The following is a 24,994-nucleotide window of genomic DNA, read 5'->3' on the forward strand; positions in this document are numbered from 1 at the left end:
ATATGAAGTATAATATAATATAATATAATATAATATAATATAATATAATATAATATAATATAATATAATATAATATAATATAATATAATATAATAATTTAATTTAATTTAATTTAATTTAATTTAATGTAATTTAATTTAATTTAATTTAATTTAATTTAATTTAATTTAATTCAATAATAGTATTATTAATTATTAATTTATTATTTATTATTAACATTTCTTTCAATGTGTGTAATAAGCACATATTTATATAAAGTAATATAACAATTATTGACAATTAAAAATGAATAAGCGATATTCTGAATTATAACATTATTATTACACAGTTATAATGTCAACAATTATTGTTATTAAATTATTGTAATGTCAATAAATATTAAAAGTAAATAAAACTATTTTAACAATACAGAAACTTTGACAAACTTTATTAAAATCAGTAAAAAAAAAATTAATAAAAACAGTAATGTAAAATTCTTAAAAGTAAATTTACAAAAACTAATTTACTATTAATTACCACTATTACTACATATACTACTAATAACAACCCTAACAATAATAATTATAACAACAACAACAACAACGACAACAACAATTATTATTATTATTATTATTAGTATTATTATTTTTATGGCATCTAAAAAATTGTTAAAAGAGCTCTGCATGTGAACTTAAATGCCAAAGTTTAACGTTGAGAAATTTGTAACGGTGTTAGCTGCATCCGTCCTGAGGAGTAAACGGTGTGATTATTCCTAACAACAATAAACTACTGTGCACTAACTCGCCGTCCCACCCTGATCGCCATTCATGCAAAAACTGCTTCCTTGACTCACACTCACACATGACCGTTTTACATCTCAGACCTCAGTCTCTGCATGCGTTCTTTCTTTATTTCTGGTGAACACACAACCACATTTGGCAACGTCTTTATCAGAGGAGCTAATATTTAGTCTGAGCGCCTTTTAGCAGGTATTGATCACTACAAACGTCCAGCACTTATCAACAACATGCACACATTAGTGCAGTATTTAGTATCCAGTGAATAATTGTTAAAAGGTTACGCCATTGATGAAATGACGGTTTGTACAAATGAAGAACATAAAATCTTTCTGAGTACAGGTCCAGCATGGAGTCATAATTAGGGTTGGGCACCGAAATTTATGTAACCGGTATGGACCAGACCGAATCATCATATGAATTTTGGTGCATAATTTTGGTCCCACTAGTCCTGTGACAAGGATGTAAGAAATATCAAGGGGTGCATCAAAGGCACACATAGATATGTGTTGTGTCACACCATCTATAATCATTTAATTCTAAACAACTTTAAGAGATATTTTTCTTTCCATTCGGCGTACGGTATCAAATTCCATTAAAACTACACTCTTTCACCAGTCCTTACTTCATATTCTCATCCAATACCTCCGTTTGTAACGGGCCATCAACAATATGTTCCTGAATGAAAGTGAAAGTGCCAAACTGCAGTTAAAGTTGACAAATTAAAAGTGAAACATCCAAAATTACATGAAACTTCAGAGGAACATGGATAGCCTGGTGCCACTATGATGTTAATCAATCTATGTGCTTAAACATGTAAAACGGAATCATGAAAGGAACATTTAAAAAGCAACTCATGTAAACACCTTAGTCATATTATTGTCTTATTCACATTAAGGCAAATATTCAGATTACTGATGTCCATATAAACAAAGTTACAAGCCCCAACCACTGATCTATACAGAGAGATCAGTGGCCCCAACCCTAGAAAAAATGTGTTCCCTGATTTCCATGACAGCCTTTGCACAGGTTAGTAGTAAGCTAATGTATTTATGCTAACAAGCAAATTATCAAAAGAAATAGATTAATGCAATTCAATCCAAATCCAATAAATATTAATTAAAGTACACGTTAAACTTTAATTAAATTGCTTAATAAAAATTATTTTTAAAAAAAATTCCTAGTCATCCACTATAATTTTGTGGCTTAAAAATATCGGTTCAGGCACTGTTTTGGCACATGTACCGTTTAAAAAGTATCAATTTAGCACCGATATCGAAATAACCCGAAACGATACCCAACACTAGTCATGATACACTGAATCTAGAACTTTTAGACACAACATTTATGTGAAAACATCTATTATCCCTCACTTTTGGGGATGAAACTGATCTGATTTCACATGTTTCAGGAACCGAGACATACTCTGTTTCATTATGCCACCAAGATGCATGTGCATAATATCATGTTTATTTTAGTTACATTATAATTAAAGTTCTTTTTTTATGTGACAGTTTACATAGTGACTATGCTAGTACTCTTTTTAAAATATTTTTTAAATGCAACAAATAGTGGATTTCAGTAAATATAGTTAAAGTCAAAATAGCCCTCCAATTATTTTTTTTCTTCCCCAAATAGGAAATTATTTCACAGCATTTCCCATCATATCTTTTCTTCTGGAAAACATTTTATATAAAGTATTATTAGTTTGATTTTGGCTAGAATAAAAGCAGTTTTTAATTGTTTTAAAACCATTTTGAGGTCAATAGTATTAGTTTTTTTTTCTCGATTGTCTAAAGAACAAACCACTGTTATACAATGACTTGCCTAATTACCCTAACTTGCCTAATTAACCTAGTTAAGCCTTTAAATGTCTCTTTAAGCTGAATGTTAGTGTCTTGAGAAATATCTAGAAAAATATTTTGTACTGTCATCATGGCAAAAATAAAAGACGTTGGTTATTAGAAATTACTTTTCAAAATCATATGTTTAGAAATGTGCTGAAAACAGAAATTGGGAAGAAACATATATAGGAGAGCTAATAGTTCTGACTTCAACTGTAAATGGCCAGAAGCCATAGAGGTTTTCTGTTTTGTTTTTTAAATGGCTAAACAAACCCATAATGGCTGTGAAAAGTGACCTGTACATAAAAAAATATATAAAATAACAGAATAATCCAATATGACACATGCTGTACATAAAAGTTAAAAAACAAACACGGATGTATTATTTATCTGTTATAATAATATATATAATATTTAAATGAAATCCTGTGTGTCTTTGTGCACGTCAACCTCTATTTGTGCCACAGTTCACTACGACTTGCCAAGAAAAGCACACAAGTACACCATTTTGATAAATCCACATCAGTCAAAACGCAACATGAAATTCAATGCCAGTTAATCCTTAAAAAGTATCCATGTAGTTTATTCGCAGAGTTGAATATCTGGTTGTCAGAAGAATGACAGATGACCATGAAAACTTGTTGCGACAAGCACAAAAGATATTTACCTCAAAGAAGAAAGTACATGGATTGTATTTTGGGTTGTGCTTCTACTAATCTTTATTTCACACAACTGAGAACTGCCTTCACAAAAAAAAGAGTCAGAGTGAAATGATAACATTTTAGATTGTTTTCCACCAAACCCCGTATCATATTTCTCTGAACACTTGGAATACACATAAACATATTTTATGGAATCATTCTGTAATACTCTTGTGTCTTTAAACAATGCCTAATGGTGGTTTCTTTTCAGAGGCATCTGCAACACTTTTTCCATATTAATTAGTTGTAAGCTTACATTAGAGATGCACCAATTAGGAATGTTTAACCGATACTGATATTTAATAACTCTTTGATTTGGAGGCAGATGTTTAGGAAGATAAATATGAATAGATAATTTTAAAACTCTTTTTTGCAGGATTAAAAAACAAAAGCCATTCCTAACTAAAACCGTAACTTTGAATCTCTTAAGTTTGAATCTTTGAATTTGAGAAATTAACTTTTAACTAATAACTATTCAATTCAAATAAACTATATTGCCTGACAAAAAATAATGTATGAAGATAAAGTAAATAAAGTCAGTGTACACAAAACAAAATCAAAATACTTATAATTTATACAATAAATAAAATGTTATTTTATTCTTATACAGCATTGACTTTGTATGGATTTTTAACAAAAAGGTCAACTGGGGATACCTCAGGATTTTCTGGCTACTTCATCTGTGAATGTAAGAGTGGTATTATTTTTTTAAATGAAGAGAAGCATTTGAGCTTTCTCACACACAAGTCTGTCTTTCTTGTATATCTATGTCATCTTGCTTATCATGACAAAAACTCCCACACCACTTACATCTTATATTCTCACTCAAGCAGCATTAGCTCTTGTAAAGCGCAGGTTTGCTTTGCACTGTCACAGAGGCGCCAGTTCAACCACAGGAAATACTGTATTACATCATTTATCAGTTTGTTGAGATTGTAGAAGTAGAATGTTGTTTAAGATACACTGTAAGAAATCAATCAAGTTAACTTTTACAAATTTAAGTGGATTGAACATAACATCATCTTAAAATTATAAGGTTCTATTTGACATTTTTGTCAAAATGAAGTTATTCACATATTCTTATTAAATGACAACTTATTTACATTGTGACTTTTTTTTATAAGTTGTTTACAATTCAGGACTTTTTCTTTACAAAAACAATAAAAATGTAGACGCATTTTTGACACAGAGATAAAATGTTAAACTTTACATTGTTAAAGAGCCCATATTATGGGTTTTTGAAAATTCCCCTCCATGTAGTGTGTAACACAGCTCTAAGTGAAGTGAAGTATCCAGCTAAGGCTTAAATCTGTAAGAATACAGTGTTTAAAACTGTTGATTCATCTATAAAAGAGTCGATTCATAGTGCTTCAAACGAGTCGCCTTGATACCGACTCATTAGGTGTTTCGCCATGACGTACGAACGAAACAAAGTTTTTCACGTGCACGCGCAAACCCGGGAGATTTCAAACCTGAGGCCCCGCCCTCTGACGCAGTAACCCAGACACACACACACACACACACACACCCACAAACACACGCACACAAACATGCCGGTCGATTGAAGTCACATTGCAGATGGATATATTGAGTCTCTACCCAAAGATGAAACCTCAGCATTATAGCCAAGCAGTTGGAAACTACTGGAAACTTCTGGAAGCTACATGCTACAAAGAATACTTCATCTGCGTTTGTTAAAGGAAGGATCAGTAACTTACTGATGGACATCAGGATGGGTTTCTTCCATTTCTCAAGTGTAAGTACGTGCGGTTAAAGTTGTTGCCTCGTTGACTCTAGCTTGCAAATGTATTTAGTTGTGATTTGTTACTTGTAACCGAGTGTACTGTATCAGGTTAACTGGCTATATGCTCTTATCGCGTGCAAAGTCACGTTTAAAACGCGACGCGTGTTGCTTTGTTTATGGAGCTCCGTGGTAACGTTAGAGGTGTGCATACCCGCGGCTGTCCCCGCGCCAGATTTCTGCGGCGCGGGAATAAATTTCCGAATAAATCGCCGGAGCGGTCGGTAACGGGTTTGATTTGGGACGGGAGCGGGCTGCCTGAGAAAGAGAAAGATGTGTCTGCTTGGTGCTTGTGTGTTAGTGCGCACGCGCGCGTATGAGAGAGAGAGAGAGAGAGAGAGAGAGAGAGAGAGAGAGAGAGAGAGAGAGAGAGAGAGAGAGAGAGAGAGAGAGAGAGAGAGAGAGAGCGAGCGAGCGAGCGAGCGAGCGAGCGAGAGCTTTATGCTTGGTGCTGTGTGTGTGTTTATACAGATTTTCGGTTTTGTTCTCCCCCGCTCTTTAGCGGGATCGGGCGCGGCGGGCAGAATACGGGGCGGGTTCTAAGGCTAAAACCTGGCGGGTGCGGGCGGAAGCGGGAGCGTTCTCGTCCGGAGGTGTGTGCGTGTGTGTTTGTGTGTGTGTGGCAGCTAAAATCCACGCCTACACTATCTAGCGTGTATGAACTGTGATTACTTTTTAAATTGCTGATTAGCTATTGGCCATTTCACTCTCTGACTGAAGGCAGTCGACCAATCGCGACAGACTGTCATCGGTCCAATCAGCGCAGATTAGCTTCGCGCTAAGGAGGGGTTTGGGAACAAATGAATCACTGGACGATTCATACAGGAGTCGCTGGGATAATTAGGTAAAAATAAATGCAGATTATAAGACCATGAAAGTGTTTTTTGACCTTGCATGCATATTAGACTGTTGTTGGAGACCCTTACAACCAAGATATGACCCTATTTCATGTATAATATGGGCTCTTTAAATAAGAAACAGTTATTAATAAAATGTAATTTATTCAATGTTAAATATTTTTATTTGTGTAAATATAATCTGTGAAACAGTTTTCAGTGTTTATTAAACTCATTTGCTCATAATCTGTTTTGAACTAAAGTTTTTAAATATGATATTAAGCCTTAAGGACAAATAATTGAATGGAAAAATTCAATAGCTTATATAAAAGCATCAAATTCAATAAAAATTACCATTTTAATTACATAAAATGATCAGCTGCACTAGACAAAACATTTAGCACAGCCTTGTATGTTAAATTTGGACATGAAAAAACATTAAATATTAATTAAAACATTAAATTTATGTTATAGAAAGTGAAAACTTAAATTTCAAGCATCAACATTTTTCTACAACAACATTTTTCATTTTTTGATTGTATTTCTTGATAAGTAATGCTTCAATGAATGATCTGCCAGACAGAACCTTATAATTCCAAGTGGAAAATGACTTTTCAGAATGAGAATGTTACTGTATGAAAGAGAACTGTTACACACATATTGTTTGCTTTATGGAACGCAAAAACTTTGAAGCTTACCATCTCAAAATCATACAGACTGCAGACAGAACCTTATAATTCCAAGGTGATGATAAAACAATTAATATGACCCTAAAAAACTCATTTTAAATAGGTTTTTTCAACAAGTAACTGATTTTGAGTCTATGTTTATTTTTATTATTATATTAAAAACAAATGTGTGATGTGAAAAAGAATGAAAAGCATATGGCAATGCACACTTAAAAATAAATGTTCTTTATTGGCATTATCAACTAATCTCCTAACAATAGGAAGGTAATAGTGAGATTGGTATTTAAATTAAAGATTTTCTATAGCATCATTGTGAATACAAATGTTTGATTCTTCCTGGCATCTTTATTTTTGAGAGTGTGGAACACCACTGGGGTGAAGAAATGCTGAATGAATTTCTGGATGAGCTATACCTATTGCCTACCATGCATAAATTTGCATGCATGCATACATGAATACGTTGTACTTGCTGACAATAAGCCACGATGCAAAATGCAGGATTGCGTTATTTAATGCCATGTCAGCATGCAATTCCAATGGAAGGAAGTTATATGGAGAAGTACAGGTCATCGCAGCCCTCTGTTCCCAATACTCATGTTCATGACGCACTTTGTGGTTGAGCTCATTTAAGCACCAGCAGACTGGGGTGTCAAAACTGTGGAAAACCGTTTTATTTATTTATTTTTTTTACCAGTAAACTGTCAAAGAAATATTTTCCCACATTGGAAGCTACAAAAGCTGCAGGTTGTTTAATCTTGTCTGAACACAGCTACAGTGGGAAGAAATCCAGACCGGGCGGTAAATAAGACACAGAACTAATAATGCTGAAACTCCCCACGGGGCAGGAATGTCTAGGTGATGTAACGCTTCATGTTATACGTTATGAAAGGTGTCGAAGCAATTGCTACATCGGTTTGGGCGGTAAACAGCGTATCCTTGACATCGTAAATCATAGTTTTTGTGTTGTACAATCTAGAACAAACATGTCACTGTCACCGGTATGTCACTGTGAAGACCGCGTCATGAGACACTAATTATATGTTTTCCAGACAAACATTAAGGCTGATCATAGACTGAGCTGAATTAAAAGTAATAAATACGGACACAGACAAATTAAGTCTTTTCTTTGTCTCTGGTGATGGCAAACAGCACATAATCACCTAAAACTGTCATCATTCAGAGTGTGTTGACTATAGTCATGTTTAGGTGGATTAAAATGATCGATGGTGTGATTTCTCAGATAACAAGGTTGATTTGGTAAAGCGTTTAAGCTGCAAAGTGAACTACTGAGATGACAGTGTTATTATTATTATTTATAAATGTAGTCGATGAGGCTATTACAGGTTTGTTTTTGTTTTTTTTCAGATGGTACTGTTTTATTAATTAAAAATCATTTACATTTAGATCCTCATGCTCCTGCTATTTTCAGCTTAAACTACTTTCAAATGTGCATTTCTAAGAGACAAGCAACCAAACTAAGTGCTGTTGCCAGATATTACTCTAAAATGTTACACTGGAGTTTTGGGTTGGGTGTTGTTTGGGGTTATTTCGATAGCGGTGCTAAATAAATCCTTCTAAAACGGTACAGGTGCCAAAACTGTGTCTGATACTTTTGAGCCACAAAATTATGGCGGAAAACTCTAGGAAAAATCTTTTATTTGGCAAAAAACTTTTAATCATTTTGATTTAACAATATAATTAAAGTTTAAAGTATAGGTTAATTCATATTTTGTATATTTGAATTGACCCTTCGCTAAGCCACACCCAAAAACCGCCATACATCAATCGTGGCTTAGCAACCATTGCTACGCGCAGGTGCTCTGTCAAGCCAAAGTGTTGTGCATATGGATTGTGCAAATCTGACACCCAGTATCCTTAAAGTTTGGGCGGGATGGGGGAATTTTTTCCCTTTTCAAAACCAAAAACCCAAGAGGAGAAATGCCAGCGTGGATCAAGCTGTGTGAGGGGCGCTAAAGGAGCAGAGTTGAGTTGGTTTTGTTTTGATATTCCTGACATTCAGTAATAGATGGCAATAAGTCGCACACCTCTTACCCTAAACAAATATAAACTGTGTTTCCTACAAAAATGCAAAGCAGGTTATGTTTAATAACTGTCTTTTTTATTTTTTTTCGCTAGATATTATGAGTATCTTAATGCTTTGTTTAAGCCTTCGTCATAGTAACGTTAGTCATACTAATAACGAATAGGTCATAATGACATGAGTTATTGATCAAGAAAATACGAATCCGTGAATCTGTTGCTAACTTTACTGAACTTCGTATTTCCATCTGTTTCAAGCTACGAATAAATTAAATTACAAATCAACAAAACAAAACCGATATGGTTACAAACTAAGCACTTGCGTTCAATATACTTTACCAGCAGCTGTTTTTCAGTAATTTATAAAGAGCACAAAAACATACTGACAGTAATAGGTAACTTACTGTACATTGTTATGGTCAATGATGCTAATATTTGGTACAAATCCATCAGTTTTCCCTTCCTGGCTGTTCTTTATATGAATGCATTATGTAAAATCATGAGTGTTTCCTCGTCGGTTAGTAATGCTATTTTCATTGCACAACAATTATTCTATTAGGCTTTTTGGCTAAAAATAGAGAAATCAAGGTTTAATTTGTTTTTATTAGATTATTTTAAAATTTCACCTTTCCTGCTGAGCATGAGCTAAGCTGTTGAATGGTCAGCGTGAGGCGGCTAGGCTAAGCTAGGTTCAAGTTTGATTTAATTATTCTCTTATCGGTTGCCTATATACCCCTGTAATGCATACTGCAGTCCATTTTTGTCTGGCTTTCTCGAATATCTCACCTGTTCTCCAAAAATGGCATTATATCCCTGGCAATGTCTAACACCATCGCATACACATTGTAAAAGCCTTGCCAGGCACAAAAGCTTTACAGGCGTAGCAACAGTAACTAAGGAGGGCAGGGCTTGGTTAAGGGTCAATTGAATAGCATTAATCTATTTCTTTTGATCATTTGCTTGTTAGCATAACTTTAAGATTTGCACTATGTATTTAACATTACATTAGCTTACTACTAACCTGTGGAAAGGCTGTCATGAAAATCAGGGAACCCATTTTTTCTAGGGTTGGGGCCACTGATCTCTCCATATAGATCAGTGGTTGGGGCTTGTAACTACATTTACATAGACATCAGTAATCTGAATATTTGCCTTAATGTGAATAAGACAATAATATGAGTAAGGTGTTTACATGAGTTGCTTTTTGAATGTTTACATGTTAAAGCACATAGATCAATTAACATCATTGCGTCATCACGCTATCCGTGTTTTCTTCCGGAGATTCATGTATAATTTTAGTTGTTTCACTTTTAATTTTTCAACTGCAGTTTGACAGTTTGACTTTCTTTCAGCAGCTGATTGTTAATGCCCTGTGACAAACTGAAGTACTGAATGAAAATATGAAGTAAGGACTGGTGGAAGAAGGTAGTTTTATTGGAATTTGATGCCATACACTGAATATAAAAAAAAATAACTCTGCATTTCACGACGCGGGTGTCTGTGGTCCTTTAAGGTAATCAAAAATCAATGTTTACATGGTAGACTCTAAATCAGAGATTTGCCCTAATCATATTAAAATCGGAGTATTAGTGTCCATGTAAACCCAATCGATGATAGTGCCAGAGGCAAGTTGTCGAAGACTGCATTCCTCTGCCTTAAGTTTGATGTGATTTCCCCCTTACATGCGACTTTTGTAAAGCATCTGTTTCACATTGCTGTGTTAGAAACATTGCTTGAAAAATATAATCACTAGCCGGCTGAAGGAAAGCTTCTTCCCTCAAACTATCAGGCTGATGAACATTAAACACACCCCACACAGACTCTTCCATACCCTTCACTGCACACCATCAATATGTAAAAAAAAAACATACTTGAAACAATACTGCCTACAACTATGTGGACACCTATTTATTGTACATATCATTGTCAATTTTACATTGTCCTGTTTTTTTGGGAGTATGCTGTTGTATATTGCACTGTCGTTGTATTTGCACTGTCTGTATTCTGACAGTATTCTGCTGATGATGATGTGAAAACAAAAGTGATTTGATTTGATAATCATACTTTAGAGCGATTAGCAAATTTAAGCAAATTTGATGAATGCAATCATGCTGAAAAAATTTGCACACCGGATGCGCTGTACTGCACGTGTTGCCTATGTGTGTGCATTCCCTAAAGCAAGGATGTCAAACTCAATTCCTGGAGGGCTGCATCCCTGCACAGTTTAGCTCCAACCCTAATTAAATACACCTGACCAAACTAATTGAGTCCTTCCCGCTTGTTTGAAACCTACAGGTAAGTGTGTTGGAGCACCTGACATCGCCGATGGTGTCCATATCCCTCAGAGTTGTTAAGGATTAAACATTTAGAGATGGTGTGACAACGCGTACCTATGTGTGCCTTTGATGTATCCTCTAATGCAGGGGTCCCAAACTCGCGGCCCGCAGGCCATTTGTGGCCCTCAGTGCAATATTTTGTGGTCCGCGCCGACCGCTGTACACTGACAGAATCAGCGGAGCGGGGAGAGAGAGCGCTCCCCGCTCCACTGATTCTATCCATACACAGCGGTCACTGGCATTCCCCGTCCGCCGTGTAAACAAAGGGGCGGGGATGCCGGTGACGTCACCACGCACCCCGCCCCTTTTTTAGACGCTGTGACGGGCAGGAAGTGTTAGGAGGGAACTCGCGCTGGCCAGAACCAAGGTAAGCTGTTCCCGCCCCTGCCTGCCACTTAGCTACCTATCTGCAGCCTGCCACCTACCTAGCTACAGCCTGCATCTTATATATATTATAGGTAGATACAGACTGGTACAGACTGATGTGACTGGAGTGGGGTGGGGGTGTTTTATTTATACATATATACACCTTTTTTTTAGGTGAGGGAATGGAAGTTTTGAGTGAGTTCCCCCACTTTTTTTTGTGTGAGAAGTTATTCTCCACCTTGAACTTCAATAAGTTAAAGTACAGGTCTAGACTTAATGATGATCATCTTCAAGCCATACTGAGGGTCTCAACTGCTTCCACTCTAAAGCCAAATGTGGTTCAGATTTGTGAGAAGAAGCGCTGTCAAGTCTCTGGCAGCAAGGAGTAGGCAAAAGATGCCATGTTCAGAAGAACTGTTCATAATCTTCACTCAATGTTCTATTAATGTTCAGGACACTTCATGTTCAGAAGAAATAATTAAAACTGTTAATAATGACATTTGAGAACTTTTTTTTTGTGAAATCCCTTATGCGGCCCAGCCTCACCCAGACTTTGCCTCCTGCGGCCCCCAGGTAAATTGAGTTTGAGACCCCTGCTCTAATGCTTCTTACGTCCTTGTCACAGCACCAATGACACTAGGGTTGTAACAATATACCGGTATGACGGTCTACCACGATTTGAACGTGCACGATTATCATACCATGAACAATTGCATATCAACGGTTTTAACCCTTAAAGACCGAGACAGCCGCCCGCGGCTAAAAATAAGTATTGCTCTTAAATGTTTAATAACTTTTGATCCGCTGATCCGATTCATACAATTCAAAGATTGGCATAAAGAAGAGAATCTCAGCTTTCCAGCGCTGTATCACATAACATAACAACGCGGACTTTCAGAGGCTCCGGAATCAGTGCGGTTACGTCATCAAAATTTGACCACGCTGATTTGACAAAGAAACGCTCGTCACTGTGTCTCTGGACAAACCAGACATGATACATTGATGCATTGTCCCTCCTCCATGCCCAGATTGGTTCAAACTCGCTATATCACAACCAATAAGCATAGGTTTCGCTTTTGTTTGTGGACCAAACAATGAGCTTTTTGAACAACACGGAATGAGAGATAAATAAATAAAACGCAAAAAAAAAAAGTTTTGCATGAAATAATTCTCATACTAAGTTCTTTTGCATGCACAGCAGCACAGAAACATGACAAAACAGTGACACAGCAAAGACGAACTGCTGCTCTTGCTGTTTTCAAAAGACGCAAATGAAGGTGCAGCTGTTTGTCTGCATTGCAGACAACCATATCCAAATCCATATCCATATCCACAGACAACCATATCCATGCTGGCACATAAAACCTAAGGATGTTCCATATTGAATCTAGTTTCGTTATGTAACTATTTATAGTATAGTAAATATTTATATCTATTTTTTTACTGAGGATTTGCACCATGTTTATTTGGACTTTGACACATTATTTATTATTTTCTTATTTTTTATTTGTTCATTGTAAGTGGTGTTGTTTATAGTAACTAAAAATATATTATTTGGAAAAAGTCAAATTTTCTTCACCGTTCTATTATTTTGTAACATTTGTAACATACCGTATACCGCGAAACCGTCAAACCGTGGTATTGTTTTAGACGATTATCATACCGTAAAAAATTCATACCGTCATTTACAACCCTAAATGACACCGAAATTAGACACCGAAATTCAAATCTGATTCGGTCCGGTTGAATACCAGTTACAAAGGTACCAGTGCCATAATGGCACCGGTTTTGATACTCAACCCTGAGACTTTTCTTGGCCTCTTTCAAAGTTGTGAATGTAAAAAGTGAATGTAAACTGGAGTTTATAAGATCCAAAATGACAAAAAAAAGCACTGACTTTAGAAGTGGTCCATATGCTTCTATCACTACTACATTTCAGAAACAGACCACAATTTAAAGAGATAGTTCACCTAAAACTGAAAATTAATTTACTCAACCTTCACTTGCCACTGACCTGTTTTAGTTTCTTTCTTCTGTTAAACACAGAAGATGATATATTTATAACATAAAATGCTGAAAACCTCTAACCGTTGACTTCCATAGTATTTGTTTTTCCTACTTTTCCTTACAGGAACAAAAAACTAAAAAAGGTTTGAACCCACTTGAGGGTAAATAAATAAGGAGTACATTTTTTTTTGGGTGAACTATCCCTTCAAATGTAACTAAACAAAATTTCACATAAAGTTCAATTTGATCCATATATTCAAGTGAAATTCAAACTTCAAAAAAAAAGTTGGACATGTCCGCCCACACTGTTCTTGGAGTTCATTCAAATTCATTCATGAGAAAAGTAACAACATCCGATTAGTTCCAAGTAGTTCTTCTGAGTCAGAGCTCCTCAATGAATTGCTTTCTCCAGGTAACAAAACTGGTTTAAATGAAATTTCCCTTATTCAGAAATGGTCTGTCTTACTAGTCTGTTCCTCACAAACGCTTAAAAAACAGCATGCAAGTCATTTACCACTTTTAGTGATCCCTTCATTGTCCTTTTAGGATGTTTGGGATTTTTTAAAAGCTTTGGTTTCCTTTTTATGCGCTTGCAAGTAAAAGGGCAATTAGGCCATTATTATAAATCTCTCCTTTCAAAAGACATCCGTTATTTTTAAAAGATTTTGCTGCAGTAAGATTTTTCTTTCATCATGTGACACTAAAGCCTGTCGTTTGCTGCTTTATATGCTCTAGTTTGTTTTTTAAAGCAAGATTTATTGTGACTGACTGTTAGTGTTGTTCATTAGTTGAAAATTGCGGCCATGGTTTTATTTTTTGTTCGACTTTCAAAAGTTTTCAGAAGTTTTTAAATGTAATCTACACCCCAAACTTTTGATTGGTGCTGTAAGCCATACACATTTGAAACTAACGACTTTACAAACTTAATCTAAATTTAAACCATTCCTCTAACAGCAAAAAAAACGCGTAACAGAATTTAGAAATCAAGCTTGACTGATTTTGATTTGTTTCTTGTCAACCATGAAGGCCTGAAAAAATGAGCATTCAATGTTAAAAATGTGTTTTTCAAAAGTTTGTCAGACCCCCAGAGCACTATTGTAAGGTAACTAAAAACAACTAAATCCCATAACAAGTTTCAAAGCCTCCTAAATAAGTTCCATTGAATCATTTTCCATCCCAAATGAAGAGCTGACACTGATTTAAAACACACAGATATGAAGGTGGTCTTACGGTGCAGGCTGAGGGAGATGTTAATGGTCTTCTCCTCCGTGAAGCTCTTGGCATTGGGAAACTTGGCACACTTAAGTTGCGAGGCAGTGGGAGAGTCGCCCATGTGGATCCAGCACACGGTCTCCTGGGCGTAGATGAAGTCCATAGTGGTGGTCTGTTTGTCGTTGATGGTAATAGGGTTTGCCCCACTCAGAGAGGTGGCTTGGATGTTTTGGGAGTTGGCTATAAGGAGGAACGGGAGCCGATCCACTGGGTCTTAAACATAGATAAGGATAAATAATCATTATTTTGGATTATAGGGATTGAAATTGAAGCAGATTTTCGAATTTGATTTGACTACAATTAACAAACACTCCATCTGTTTCTACTGTTGATACTCTGAATAAAGAATCAATACAAATACATCTACTCATATTTCTGAATATGATCAGAAAGGGCGAGAGAACCCACCTCTACATTTCAGATGAATGAAATCAGCAGTCATAATATGATACATTTTTTGAAGTCAAGAGACTTTGAACATACAATACATAGACATACACATACATAGATATGTACATAGATTACAAATATGTGACCTTAGACCGTAAAACCAGTCGTAGGGGACAATTTTAGAGCAAGAGCAGACAGAGAGCAAGATGAACCAGCAGAAAGAAATGTGTCCTACCATTCTTGGCCTTGCATGAGCGGTTGTCAAGTTGCGGCAGGTAACCCTCCACACAGCTGCAGGTGTAGGAGCCCTCTGAGTTTGTGCAGGTCTGACTGCAAGTCCCGTACACGGCACATTCGTTAAAGTCTGAAGTAGAGAAAGCCTTATGGTAAGAAAAAGCCATGGGAAAGGACCAATATTTCTAGCTATCGTTATATCAGATAATAGACACAAATAAATAATAATTGATTGACAGGTCACCTTTGCATGTCTTTCCATCTTCTCCCACTTCATAGCCATTCTTGCAGTAGCACTTCGGACCGGACATAGTTACCGAACAGTTGTACTGGCAGTCCATGATTGAGCATTTACTAGCAAGCTCTAAAAAAAAATACAAGACAAACAAGAACAGACTGTTGATAGAAATTCATACACTTACAAATGCACAAGATATAAAGAAAGACAAACAAATATTACAAATATTATTGTTAATATAAAATTAAAAATCTAGCAAAAAGCCAGCAACAAGGACTGGACAATATAAGCCTTAAAAAGGCTAAAAAAAAATTCAAGTCAGAATTTTTAAGATAGATTTTTTTATATTATATGACATGACATAACATGATATATGATATGATGTATGATATGATATGATACATGATACGATCTAATACGATACAATATTTGATATATAATATGACATATGATATGACATGATATAAGATACATGATATGATGTGGTATATGTGAATTGAATAAGATAAATAGGCCAAAGTGTATGTGTGTGAATGCAAGAGTGTATGTAAGCAATACAACAACAATAAAAAAAATTGGCAATAAGACAATATAGCAAAAAAATATATATTGATGTTACTAATTAAATTTTAATATCCTGTTAATAAAAAAAAATATTAAAACGAAAGAAAAAAAGAGTATATTACAATTTCACATCAGACAGATTTTGTAAGCAGGTCATATAGCTTTCTCAAGCCTTTAATCTAGAATGCAATCAACCACAAAACCAGACCTCCATCAATTTAACCAAGCTGACTTACAGGCAGGGTTGCCAAGTTCATAGATTTCTTGTCTAATTGGGCTTCTTAGGTTGCTTTTTTTAATTTGGTGGGTTAAAGGTTTGACATATGCAATAATTAAATTACCAATGAGAAAAATCCTGTGCTAGGATGCCGAAAAAAGTAAGAACCCTTTTGTGAGGTGCAGAGGATACTAGAGAAACCTTGTGCGTGTGTGTGTGTGTGTGTTTGTGGGTGGGTGTTTCAGTTTCCATGGTAACTGTCGAAAACTATAGCGAAACTATATCTAAAAAATCTACTGAAAAAAGTCAGTCAATTTAAAGTCCTTTTGGTCCACGATAATGTTAAGATTTTTCCAAAAAATATTAATTTAGAAGTTATTGACTATTATTGGTCCAGTTTTTGATTCACCCCTCGTCAGAATAATCTGTACAAATGGGTGTGGCTGATTGTACAGTCAGAAGTAAACGCCAACTGCCCTGATTGACTTACAGTTTTGCATATTACGCTGCAAATTAGGCAGTGATATATGTGGTGAATCTTCTATGGAAGTCCAGCTTATATACTATTACATCATAGAGTGCATAATACCAGAACTTGTGGTTTTGACAGACTGCCCTCGTTGTAAGCTGTTTTCAGAGGAACAACAAAAGTTTGAGTCCTGACACTTGTGTTTGGTAGTAATGTGTCATCATATGTCAAAAGGTATGATTTTTTTTATGATTACATAATCTTTATAATTACTAATATTGAGTGGTTAACAAAGAAAAAATCATGTATAATGCATACAGTGAGGTGAATTATGTATGTTACAAATGGGCATTTGCATATTTTGAGCTTTGATATTATTAGGCTAGTTCTGATTGGCCATTAGGATTGTTTGCAAAAATTATTTGCTGTTTACTGGCCACTTGCAAGTCTACCTCAGTGCCTACAGCTTGCTGTCCAGCTGATCAACCAACAAAAACCAGTTTTACTCTGTTACAAGTGTCTCTTTTGTGCAAACTTGACACTTATCCTAGAGATAACCATGATTTCCATGCACGAGGAGTACAGTGAAAAGCTTTTAATGCTCTTAGTGGAGCCTTTAGGACATCTTGGCAAAATATGAAAGCGCAACAGGGGCTTCGCTGCTCAACTAACCCAAAACACATACACACGAAGAGAGTATGATTAAAAGGTTTGTGTGGACACAGATGAGTGCACTTGGTTTTATACTGTGGGTATTGCTGTGCTGCCAAACACTGGATCACTGTCCACCAACCTCTGCATGAACTCAAGACTGCGGCTCCACTCAGATAAAAAACAAGTCTCCACGTGCCCACCGGATGCACACAGGTCTGAGAAAACCACATTCATCAAAACAGTGATTTGGTTTGATATGTTAATGTGGGAACGGTTCAAGGAAGCACAAAATAACAATGGCAATGTTTACTTGGGGAACTCCTCCATAATCCTATGGGATTTTTTTTTATGCTTGGTACATCCGTCTCAGTTGATATGATCACAAGTCGACAGCACTAAATACAGTGCAAATACAGTCTGATGAATCTTGCCAGATGAAACATGATCCAACTGCTCAAATTGCAAAAGAGTCATGGGGCATTTTTACTATAAAAACTAATTTTAAGAAGTTTAAAAGTCTCAAAAATAAAGAAAAATTTATAATAATGACCTTTTAAAATAAATCTTAGAGACATCTGAGATGTGCACATTACCATTCAAAAACATTCTATCTTTATGCGCTCACCAAAGCTGTTTCTATAATCAAAAATGCAATAAAATATTAGTATTGTGGACTAGATTGGAAAAATTTGTACAAACAGCCTAGACTGAAAATTAAAACTATTATTTTTAAAATTTAAAAAGCTATTTTAACAGACATATTTTTTTTTATTGGTTTGAGAAAGCCTAGACTGAAAGCATATCCTAGGCAAATTTTGCTAGTGACAGCTGAAGGCCTTTAGAATGTAGGTTAAATGTTCTGTAAGATTTAATGTTTAATAATTAATGAATTAAATTCTGTCATCACAATCATTGTCAGTTTTCTGAAATAACTGTTTTACAATGTTACATTGCGCTCTGAATGTAACTCAAATTGTGTATATAAAATTAAATGAAACGAAACAAAAAACACAACAAAACAAAACATGAAACACCACAAAACAAAACTAAAACACAAAAACAAAATAAAACAAAAAACTAAACTGAACATAACACAAAACAAAACACGAAACAATAAAACAAAAAACAATAAAAAAAAACAAAAAACAAACAAAAAACTAAACTAAAAAACAAACAAAAACGAAAACAACAAACTAAACTGAACAAAACAAAACACAAAACAAAACAAATCACGAAACAAACAAAATAAAAAACAAAACAAAACAAAAAATACATGAAACAAAAAAACAACAAAACAAAAAAACTAGAAAAAGCAAAACAAAAACAAAAAATAAAATAAACAAAACATCACAAAACAAACACGAAACAAAACTAAACTAAAAACGAAATAAAACAAAAACTAAACTAAACAAAAGAAGCAAAACATGAAACAAAAAACAAAACGAAAACAAAACATAAAATAAAAATTTAAGATTAAACATGAAACATGAAACATGAAACAAAACAACAAACGAAAACAAAAACTAAAACAAAACTCAGGCTTCCCGAGCTGCAGCAACTTTAATTTTTTTTATTTTTGTGCCAATTTCCCTGAACAGATAATGGAAACAGTACATTTAAAAATAATTCCTTTAATTTTCTAGTTTTGTGCACAAGCTACATTTGTGGACTAGGATTGAAATCTAGCTACACTGTAAAAAAGCCTTGCTGCCATAAATTTTTTTTTCAATCAAATTTCCTTCTGTCATCTCAATTTGCATCGAAACTAAACTAAACTTTGTATAAAATTTTGTTGAAACCTGATTAACTGATTAAAAGAAGTTAAAGCAACACAAAATTATTCATTGACTTGACTTTTTCTTGACGTCAGCAAACACTACATTCCAAAAGGGGACTCTGATTTGGAGACCCCACAAAGTTGATGTTTAGTCAGCCCACAATCCACTGCAACTTTGAAAGAGAGGGCAGAGAGTAGGAGAAGGAGACTAAGAGAAACCACACTGATGTACGCCCAGGGACAATGAGAGTCCTCATCACACAAAAGCCTGTGGCACAGAGCGCTACAATGCAGCTTTTGTGCAATGTGTAGAAAGGAAGATGTGCAGGCAAAACACCACGGCCTGTATCGAATCAATTCCCCCTTACCATCCAACCCCAGCTCATACACTGACCTCACACCCACAAACTACTCCAAACACAGCCAAGGGCGTTTGGGGTGTAACACTGGCCACTAAAGGCTGTCAGTCATAAGCAGGTCTAGACAGAGTCCGCACACGCTTTCTGTATTTCATACACTGATTTTCAGGAAATACAAGTGTCATTTTGTAAAATTAATTATGGTAAATTATGTGTGCTGTATTACACTCTCCTGAGTAGTTAAATCAGTAAAGTGTTATGGAATTTAACCAATTAAAACTTTACAAGCATGAACCGTTGCAGGTGTAGATTCCACATGGATGTACTCGTGACATATTATTAAAGGAATGCAGTGGGTTACATGCAAATTCAACAGCAGAGTTTGTTAAAACAAGCTGAAAATGCATAGACAGTTGACAGTATTTAGTATAGAAATTTCTGGAGCAATGAAGTGTTTGTTATTTGATCTGAGATACAAGTTGAAACAATTTGAGGTGTTGACTGATATTAGAATATATGGACAGATGGGGTTAGTTATATGAACTAGCCATTATCTCCCTCGAGAACTATTGTAGTTGTGTTGAGGGTTTGTAATAACAGAGTGAAATGTAAACAAGTTTGCGACTGAAAGAGCAAAAAGTGAAGACACTAAATTACAAATGATGATTACAAATGTTTACGATACATGTTGCTTCCATTGTGCAGGAGTTCCTAAGGGGTGCCTGAACCCTGTCCTAGAGGGCTGGTGTCCTGCAAAATTCTGTTCCAACCCCAATTAGACAGACCTTAACCAGCTAATCAAGCTCTTTCTAGGTATACTTGGGCTGCGTCCGAAAGCGCCTCCTACTCAGTAGGTACAGCATTTGAATTTAAAAGTACTACTCAGCCGTTAGAAAAGTATGATCTATACAGTATGAATGTGAGTAGTATGAATGGAACTAGAACGTACTACTGTACATCCGCCATTTTGTTGGTTGAATAATCATCATCATTTTAATGATTTTTCCAAAAGCACTCAAAAATTCCTCGACATTTCCAGGTTTTCCACACCCATCACAACCCTGAGAATAATCCTGTAAGCAGGAATCTACTTCCAGTTGGCAAGTGCGGTCTCCGATTCCCACAGCCATGCCTTGCCTTGTGGGTTTTTAGATTGGTATGTAACCCACATGTTTGTGGTTTATTGGCGCAACAAAAATGATTCATCAAACATCATTTAAGCAATCAAAAGTGCAGCCAACATTCCATTACAATTAACAGTGAAGTGCTGAAAAAAACAACAAGTAAGACCGAAAGTAAAAGAGGTTTGGAAGAATTAATGCCACACCACAGAATCTCTTGAAGCAGACAGCTACAAAAATACTGGCAGCCAGGCTGAAAATCAGTCTTCAACCGCACCATATGCTAACCACTCAACCTGTTACAGCAGGTCCAGGGTCAGTTCTGTTCCTGATGTCTAGACCAAGAAAACTCCTTCAAAAACATGTTACTAAATAAGCACAAGCAAAGAACTGGTATAAACATCCTGAATGCTTCATGGGGAGAGCAGGAAGTGGCTAAAAATGCTTCTTATTTTGGCATTTGTGATTTCCATTTATATTTTAGCAGACAATTGTGAGACCAGGCCAACTTTGGGGAGATGCTATTTACTTAGCAACATTTCTTAGTAGTGAGTCAGTAGGTTGCACATCTGTTCCAGTAAACGCTAACGTTTACAACAAGTAGCATAACAAAATGCTACATCACCTTATTTGTCATATTTAATCACTGAACCTTACAAAAGCACAAACTGGGGTCAAGCCATTTATTGTGAGTCAAGTCTATTGCACGTACTGGTTGACGGGTTGATTTGAAAGATTACACGACTAGCTTTCTAATACTCATCATGCATAATTTTACGTAAGCATTTATTTAAAATATATAGCATCAATATTATAACATATTGAGATCCATGTTGTCAAATAGTACAGACATTATACTTTCGACACTTCAGAAATGAAAATGATATGCTGATTTGCAGCTTAAGAAACTTTTCTTCTTATTATTATTATCCATGCTATAAACAGTTGTGCTGCTTAATATTTTAGTGGAAACAGTGGCTTGTTTTTTCAGTATTGTCTGAAGAACAGGACGAAGAGTTTGATCGGAATTAGGGGTGTAACAGATCAAGGTTGATCCGTGATTCATACAGATTACAACCCACAGTTTGGAAAACACATAGCCCACAGATAAAAATATTTTTTCACTGGTAAATCAATCCTACGTTTGTAACGACCACAGAGAGATGACTCTTGCGTCATTCAAATCACATGTATGAAAGCATTTATACGAGCCGAGAGGCACTTTTGGTGTGCTTCTTTCTTCATAGAGTGAACCAAAGCGCATTGGTGCCATTATAATGTATTAAATTTATATATTTTTAAAAATCGCGATTTCTCGATTTGATTCAAAATTAAATAGTCTTAAAACGTAAATTCGAATTAATCGAAAAAATCTGAAAAATCGCCCAGCCCTACGTGTAGGTCTACTGCTGGTTAAAATGCTCAGTTATGAATAGTGGTCTTAAATAGATTTACATTTTTCCTGGTCATTAATGCACAGTAAAGTGATGACATCAGAATACAGCTATTCATAATTCTGAAGTTGAATTTTTATGCTTGCAATCTGTCTTTGACAACATTATCATTTATTCACTGGTAAAATCAGACATTTGTCATTATCAGATTCGTTCTTGCATTATATTCAACATTATATAGGCTAGAGTAGATATACTGACACCGTTAAACATTTAAGTTCATGCACAACACTTGTGTTCAATATGAATGCAAAACATATTAAATGCTTGTCGTAATCATACCTCTAAAATGCGATATGATCATTTAAATGATGTGACCGCTTTCGGTTTAATTTTCACTGCTAAGTGCAGGTTACACTTTCCTTACGGCTCCCAAACGATCACTCTGTGCCACAAACTGAATGTTATTTACAACTTTATTACCTGTTATTCACAGTCTATGCTGGTTCTGTTCATTAAAATAGACGCACGCATGTCTATCAATTAGGGGGCGCCCGCCCTCTCTGTGGTAACAGCTCACGGTCAGCAGCTCACATCACGTGTGATTTCACGGCCATAAATACATCATTACATGAAGACAGCAATGACATTTTTGGGTAAAATATATTTTTATAAATACAGCCTGTGACTCTTTCAACATCATTTGGAGGTGTCTATGTCGCTGAGCAACGTATGTAAAACAACGCGAAGACTGTGCGGCTGCCTTTGCTCCTCTCCTGAACTCCTGAAAACATAGTTGGCAGAATCGTAGAAATGCTGGAGAAGTGATTGTCTATGGGGTCGAATCGAGATCAAGATCTTTTTTCAATTAATCGTGCAGCTTTAGTTGTAAAAAATTATAATGTTGGATTTATACATTTAGCATTATCAGCAACAATAGTAGAAACAGTGAATTTTTCACAGCACTGAATATTTTACAATTTATTTTTATCCAGCTGATTCTTTCTTCATTTATTTTTAATAAAAAGACAGCTTCTCAGTTCTGTTTGTTAAAACCAAAAGTGTCTTACAGAACTGTTTTTGTAATAAGTGAAAAGCAAATTACATTTGTCTCCTCGCCTTTTTGGCTAATCTGAAAAATAGTCCAATCCGTGAATAAAAAAATGGAACCATGAGGTTTGTGATCCACTACACCACTATTCAGAATACAAATAGAAATAAACAAGAAATAAATATTAGTTTGTACATTTTTTATGCATTTACTGACACGTTTAGTCAATTTAATGCATCCATGCTAAATAAAAGTATAAAATTCTTCCCAAAAAATTACTTTTTACTGATCACATTTTAAGACTATGTGTAAAGTTTAATTATATGCAATCACTGCACACTGTTTAGAGAAAAATACATACAGTATATTTTGATGGCATTGTCTTTATGGTGGAAGAAAGTAATTACCCCACTATGCAAGAGCAAGATGCAATAAAAAAAAAACTTCAACCACTTATGACACTTCGTAATACGCTTTGTGGCATGTTTATGTGTAATATTTCCCATGTCTGAGCTCTCACAGTCTGTCTAGTGGCAGGTTCCTACATGTTTGTGTTTATATATCTGTGCTTTCAGAAATAATTGAGAATGTGTGGAACATTTCTCTTTGAAAACAAGAGTTCTAGTCAGGTCAGAGGGTTGATGAACTTCAGCTTTGGTCTGTGTGTGTGGTTTATTTGTTCAGTAATGATGGGGAAAGATAGGACCGAACCTTTCTTCAGAAAGCAGTTTTATGGGACACAAACCCACCAACGTTGAAGTTCACTGCCTACGAGCATGACTAAATCTCTCTCCGCGTTTCATTTGAGTGTCCTCAAGATGAACTCAAACAAATGAAAAAATAACATTAGGAATCCTATTTATCTGAGCGCTACACGATCCAATCAATACTCCTGATCGCACTCCCTGTTCTGTCACAATAATACGCAGCGATCGGAGCCAAACTCATCCATCAGTGCAGTGAAAACATTGTGAAGCTCTACAGCGCAACAGAAACAAATGGATAAGCCATTGCCCAGAGTGATATGCTCTTGCCAAAGCTGAGCTAAGATAAAAGTTGAAAGGCACAGTGGCGTTTGCCAATACCAGTGCAAAGTTCTATTTTAAAGGGCTAATCGTTCTTGTAAGTGATGTGTATTTACTCGAGTGTGTGTTTGTTTGTGTGTGTGTGTGTGTGTGTGTGTGTGTGTGTGTGTGTGTGTGTGTGTGTGTGTGTGTGTGTGTGTGTGTGTGTGTGTGTGTGTGTACAGCCTCCTGTGTGAATAGGTCAGCTAAACATGAGCAAACAGAGAAACAGGCAGCTAATATCAAGCTAACAGAGGCATTACACTAGATAAACACTGGCAGCATGGGCATGTTGGCACACAAGTCAACAAAAAAATGCATTAAAAAGGCATTTAAATTGTAATGTGAAAAATTTCCAAACTTAAAAAGTAAATATGATCAATTTGATTACATGTTGACTGAATGCTATAGGGTAAGTTGACAACTTTACTGTAACCTGATCAACAGTGGTGTGTAAGGTAATTTACAAAAGTAATAGATAACAGACTATTACTGGGAATTTGTGATGTGATTACATTACTAATTACTTCATGTAAAAGTCATCAGATTACTAATTACTTTACTTTGCAGTTACTTTTAAAACATAAAATATACCTATACAAATACAAATCAAACTGTAGCTCTTTTAGAAATTCAACATTCACTGAAAAACATTACAATTGATTGATCCAGTAGCATGATATATTCAAAAGACTTGAAGAATATGTCCAAAACTTAACATTCTCTCATCACTCAATTGTTCCAAACCTGTGTTTTGTTTTGTTTTTTTTTTAGCATAAAAGTCATGAAGAAAA

At 35.4% G+C, this 24,994-nt stretch overlaps 1 protein-coding gene across 2 annotated transcripts in view; it reads right to left on the reverse strand.

Annotated features, from left to right (window-relative positions):
- lrp1ab (low density lipoprotein receptor-related protein 1Ab) overlaps positions 1–24,994 on the reverse strand; it is a 223,510-nt gene that overhangs the window by 131,619 nt on the left and 66,897 nt on the right. For both annotated transcript variants that reach the window (XM_087307138.1, XM_087307137.1), the window contains exons 4-6: positions 15,537–15,656; positions 15,294–15,422; positions 14,627–14,881 (exon numbers count right to left, since the gene is read on the reverse strand). In XM_087307138.1, the coding sequence (XP_087163264.1) occupies positions 14,627–14,881; positions 15,294–15,422; positions 15,537–15,656 (504 nt within the window). The remainder of the gene's footprint in view (positions 1–14,626; positions 14,882–15,293; positions 15,423–15,536; positions 15,657–24,994) is intronic.

Source organism: Danio rerio, chromosome 23, assembly GCF_052040795.2.
Source record: "Danio rerio strain M-AB ecotype USA chromosome 23, GRCz13ab, whole genome shotgun sequence".
NCBI lineage: Eukaryota > Metazoa > Chordata > Actinopteri > Cypriniformes > Danionidae > Danio > Danio rerio.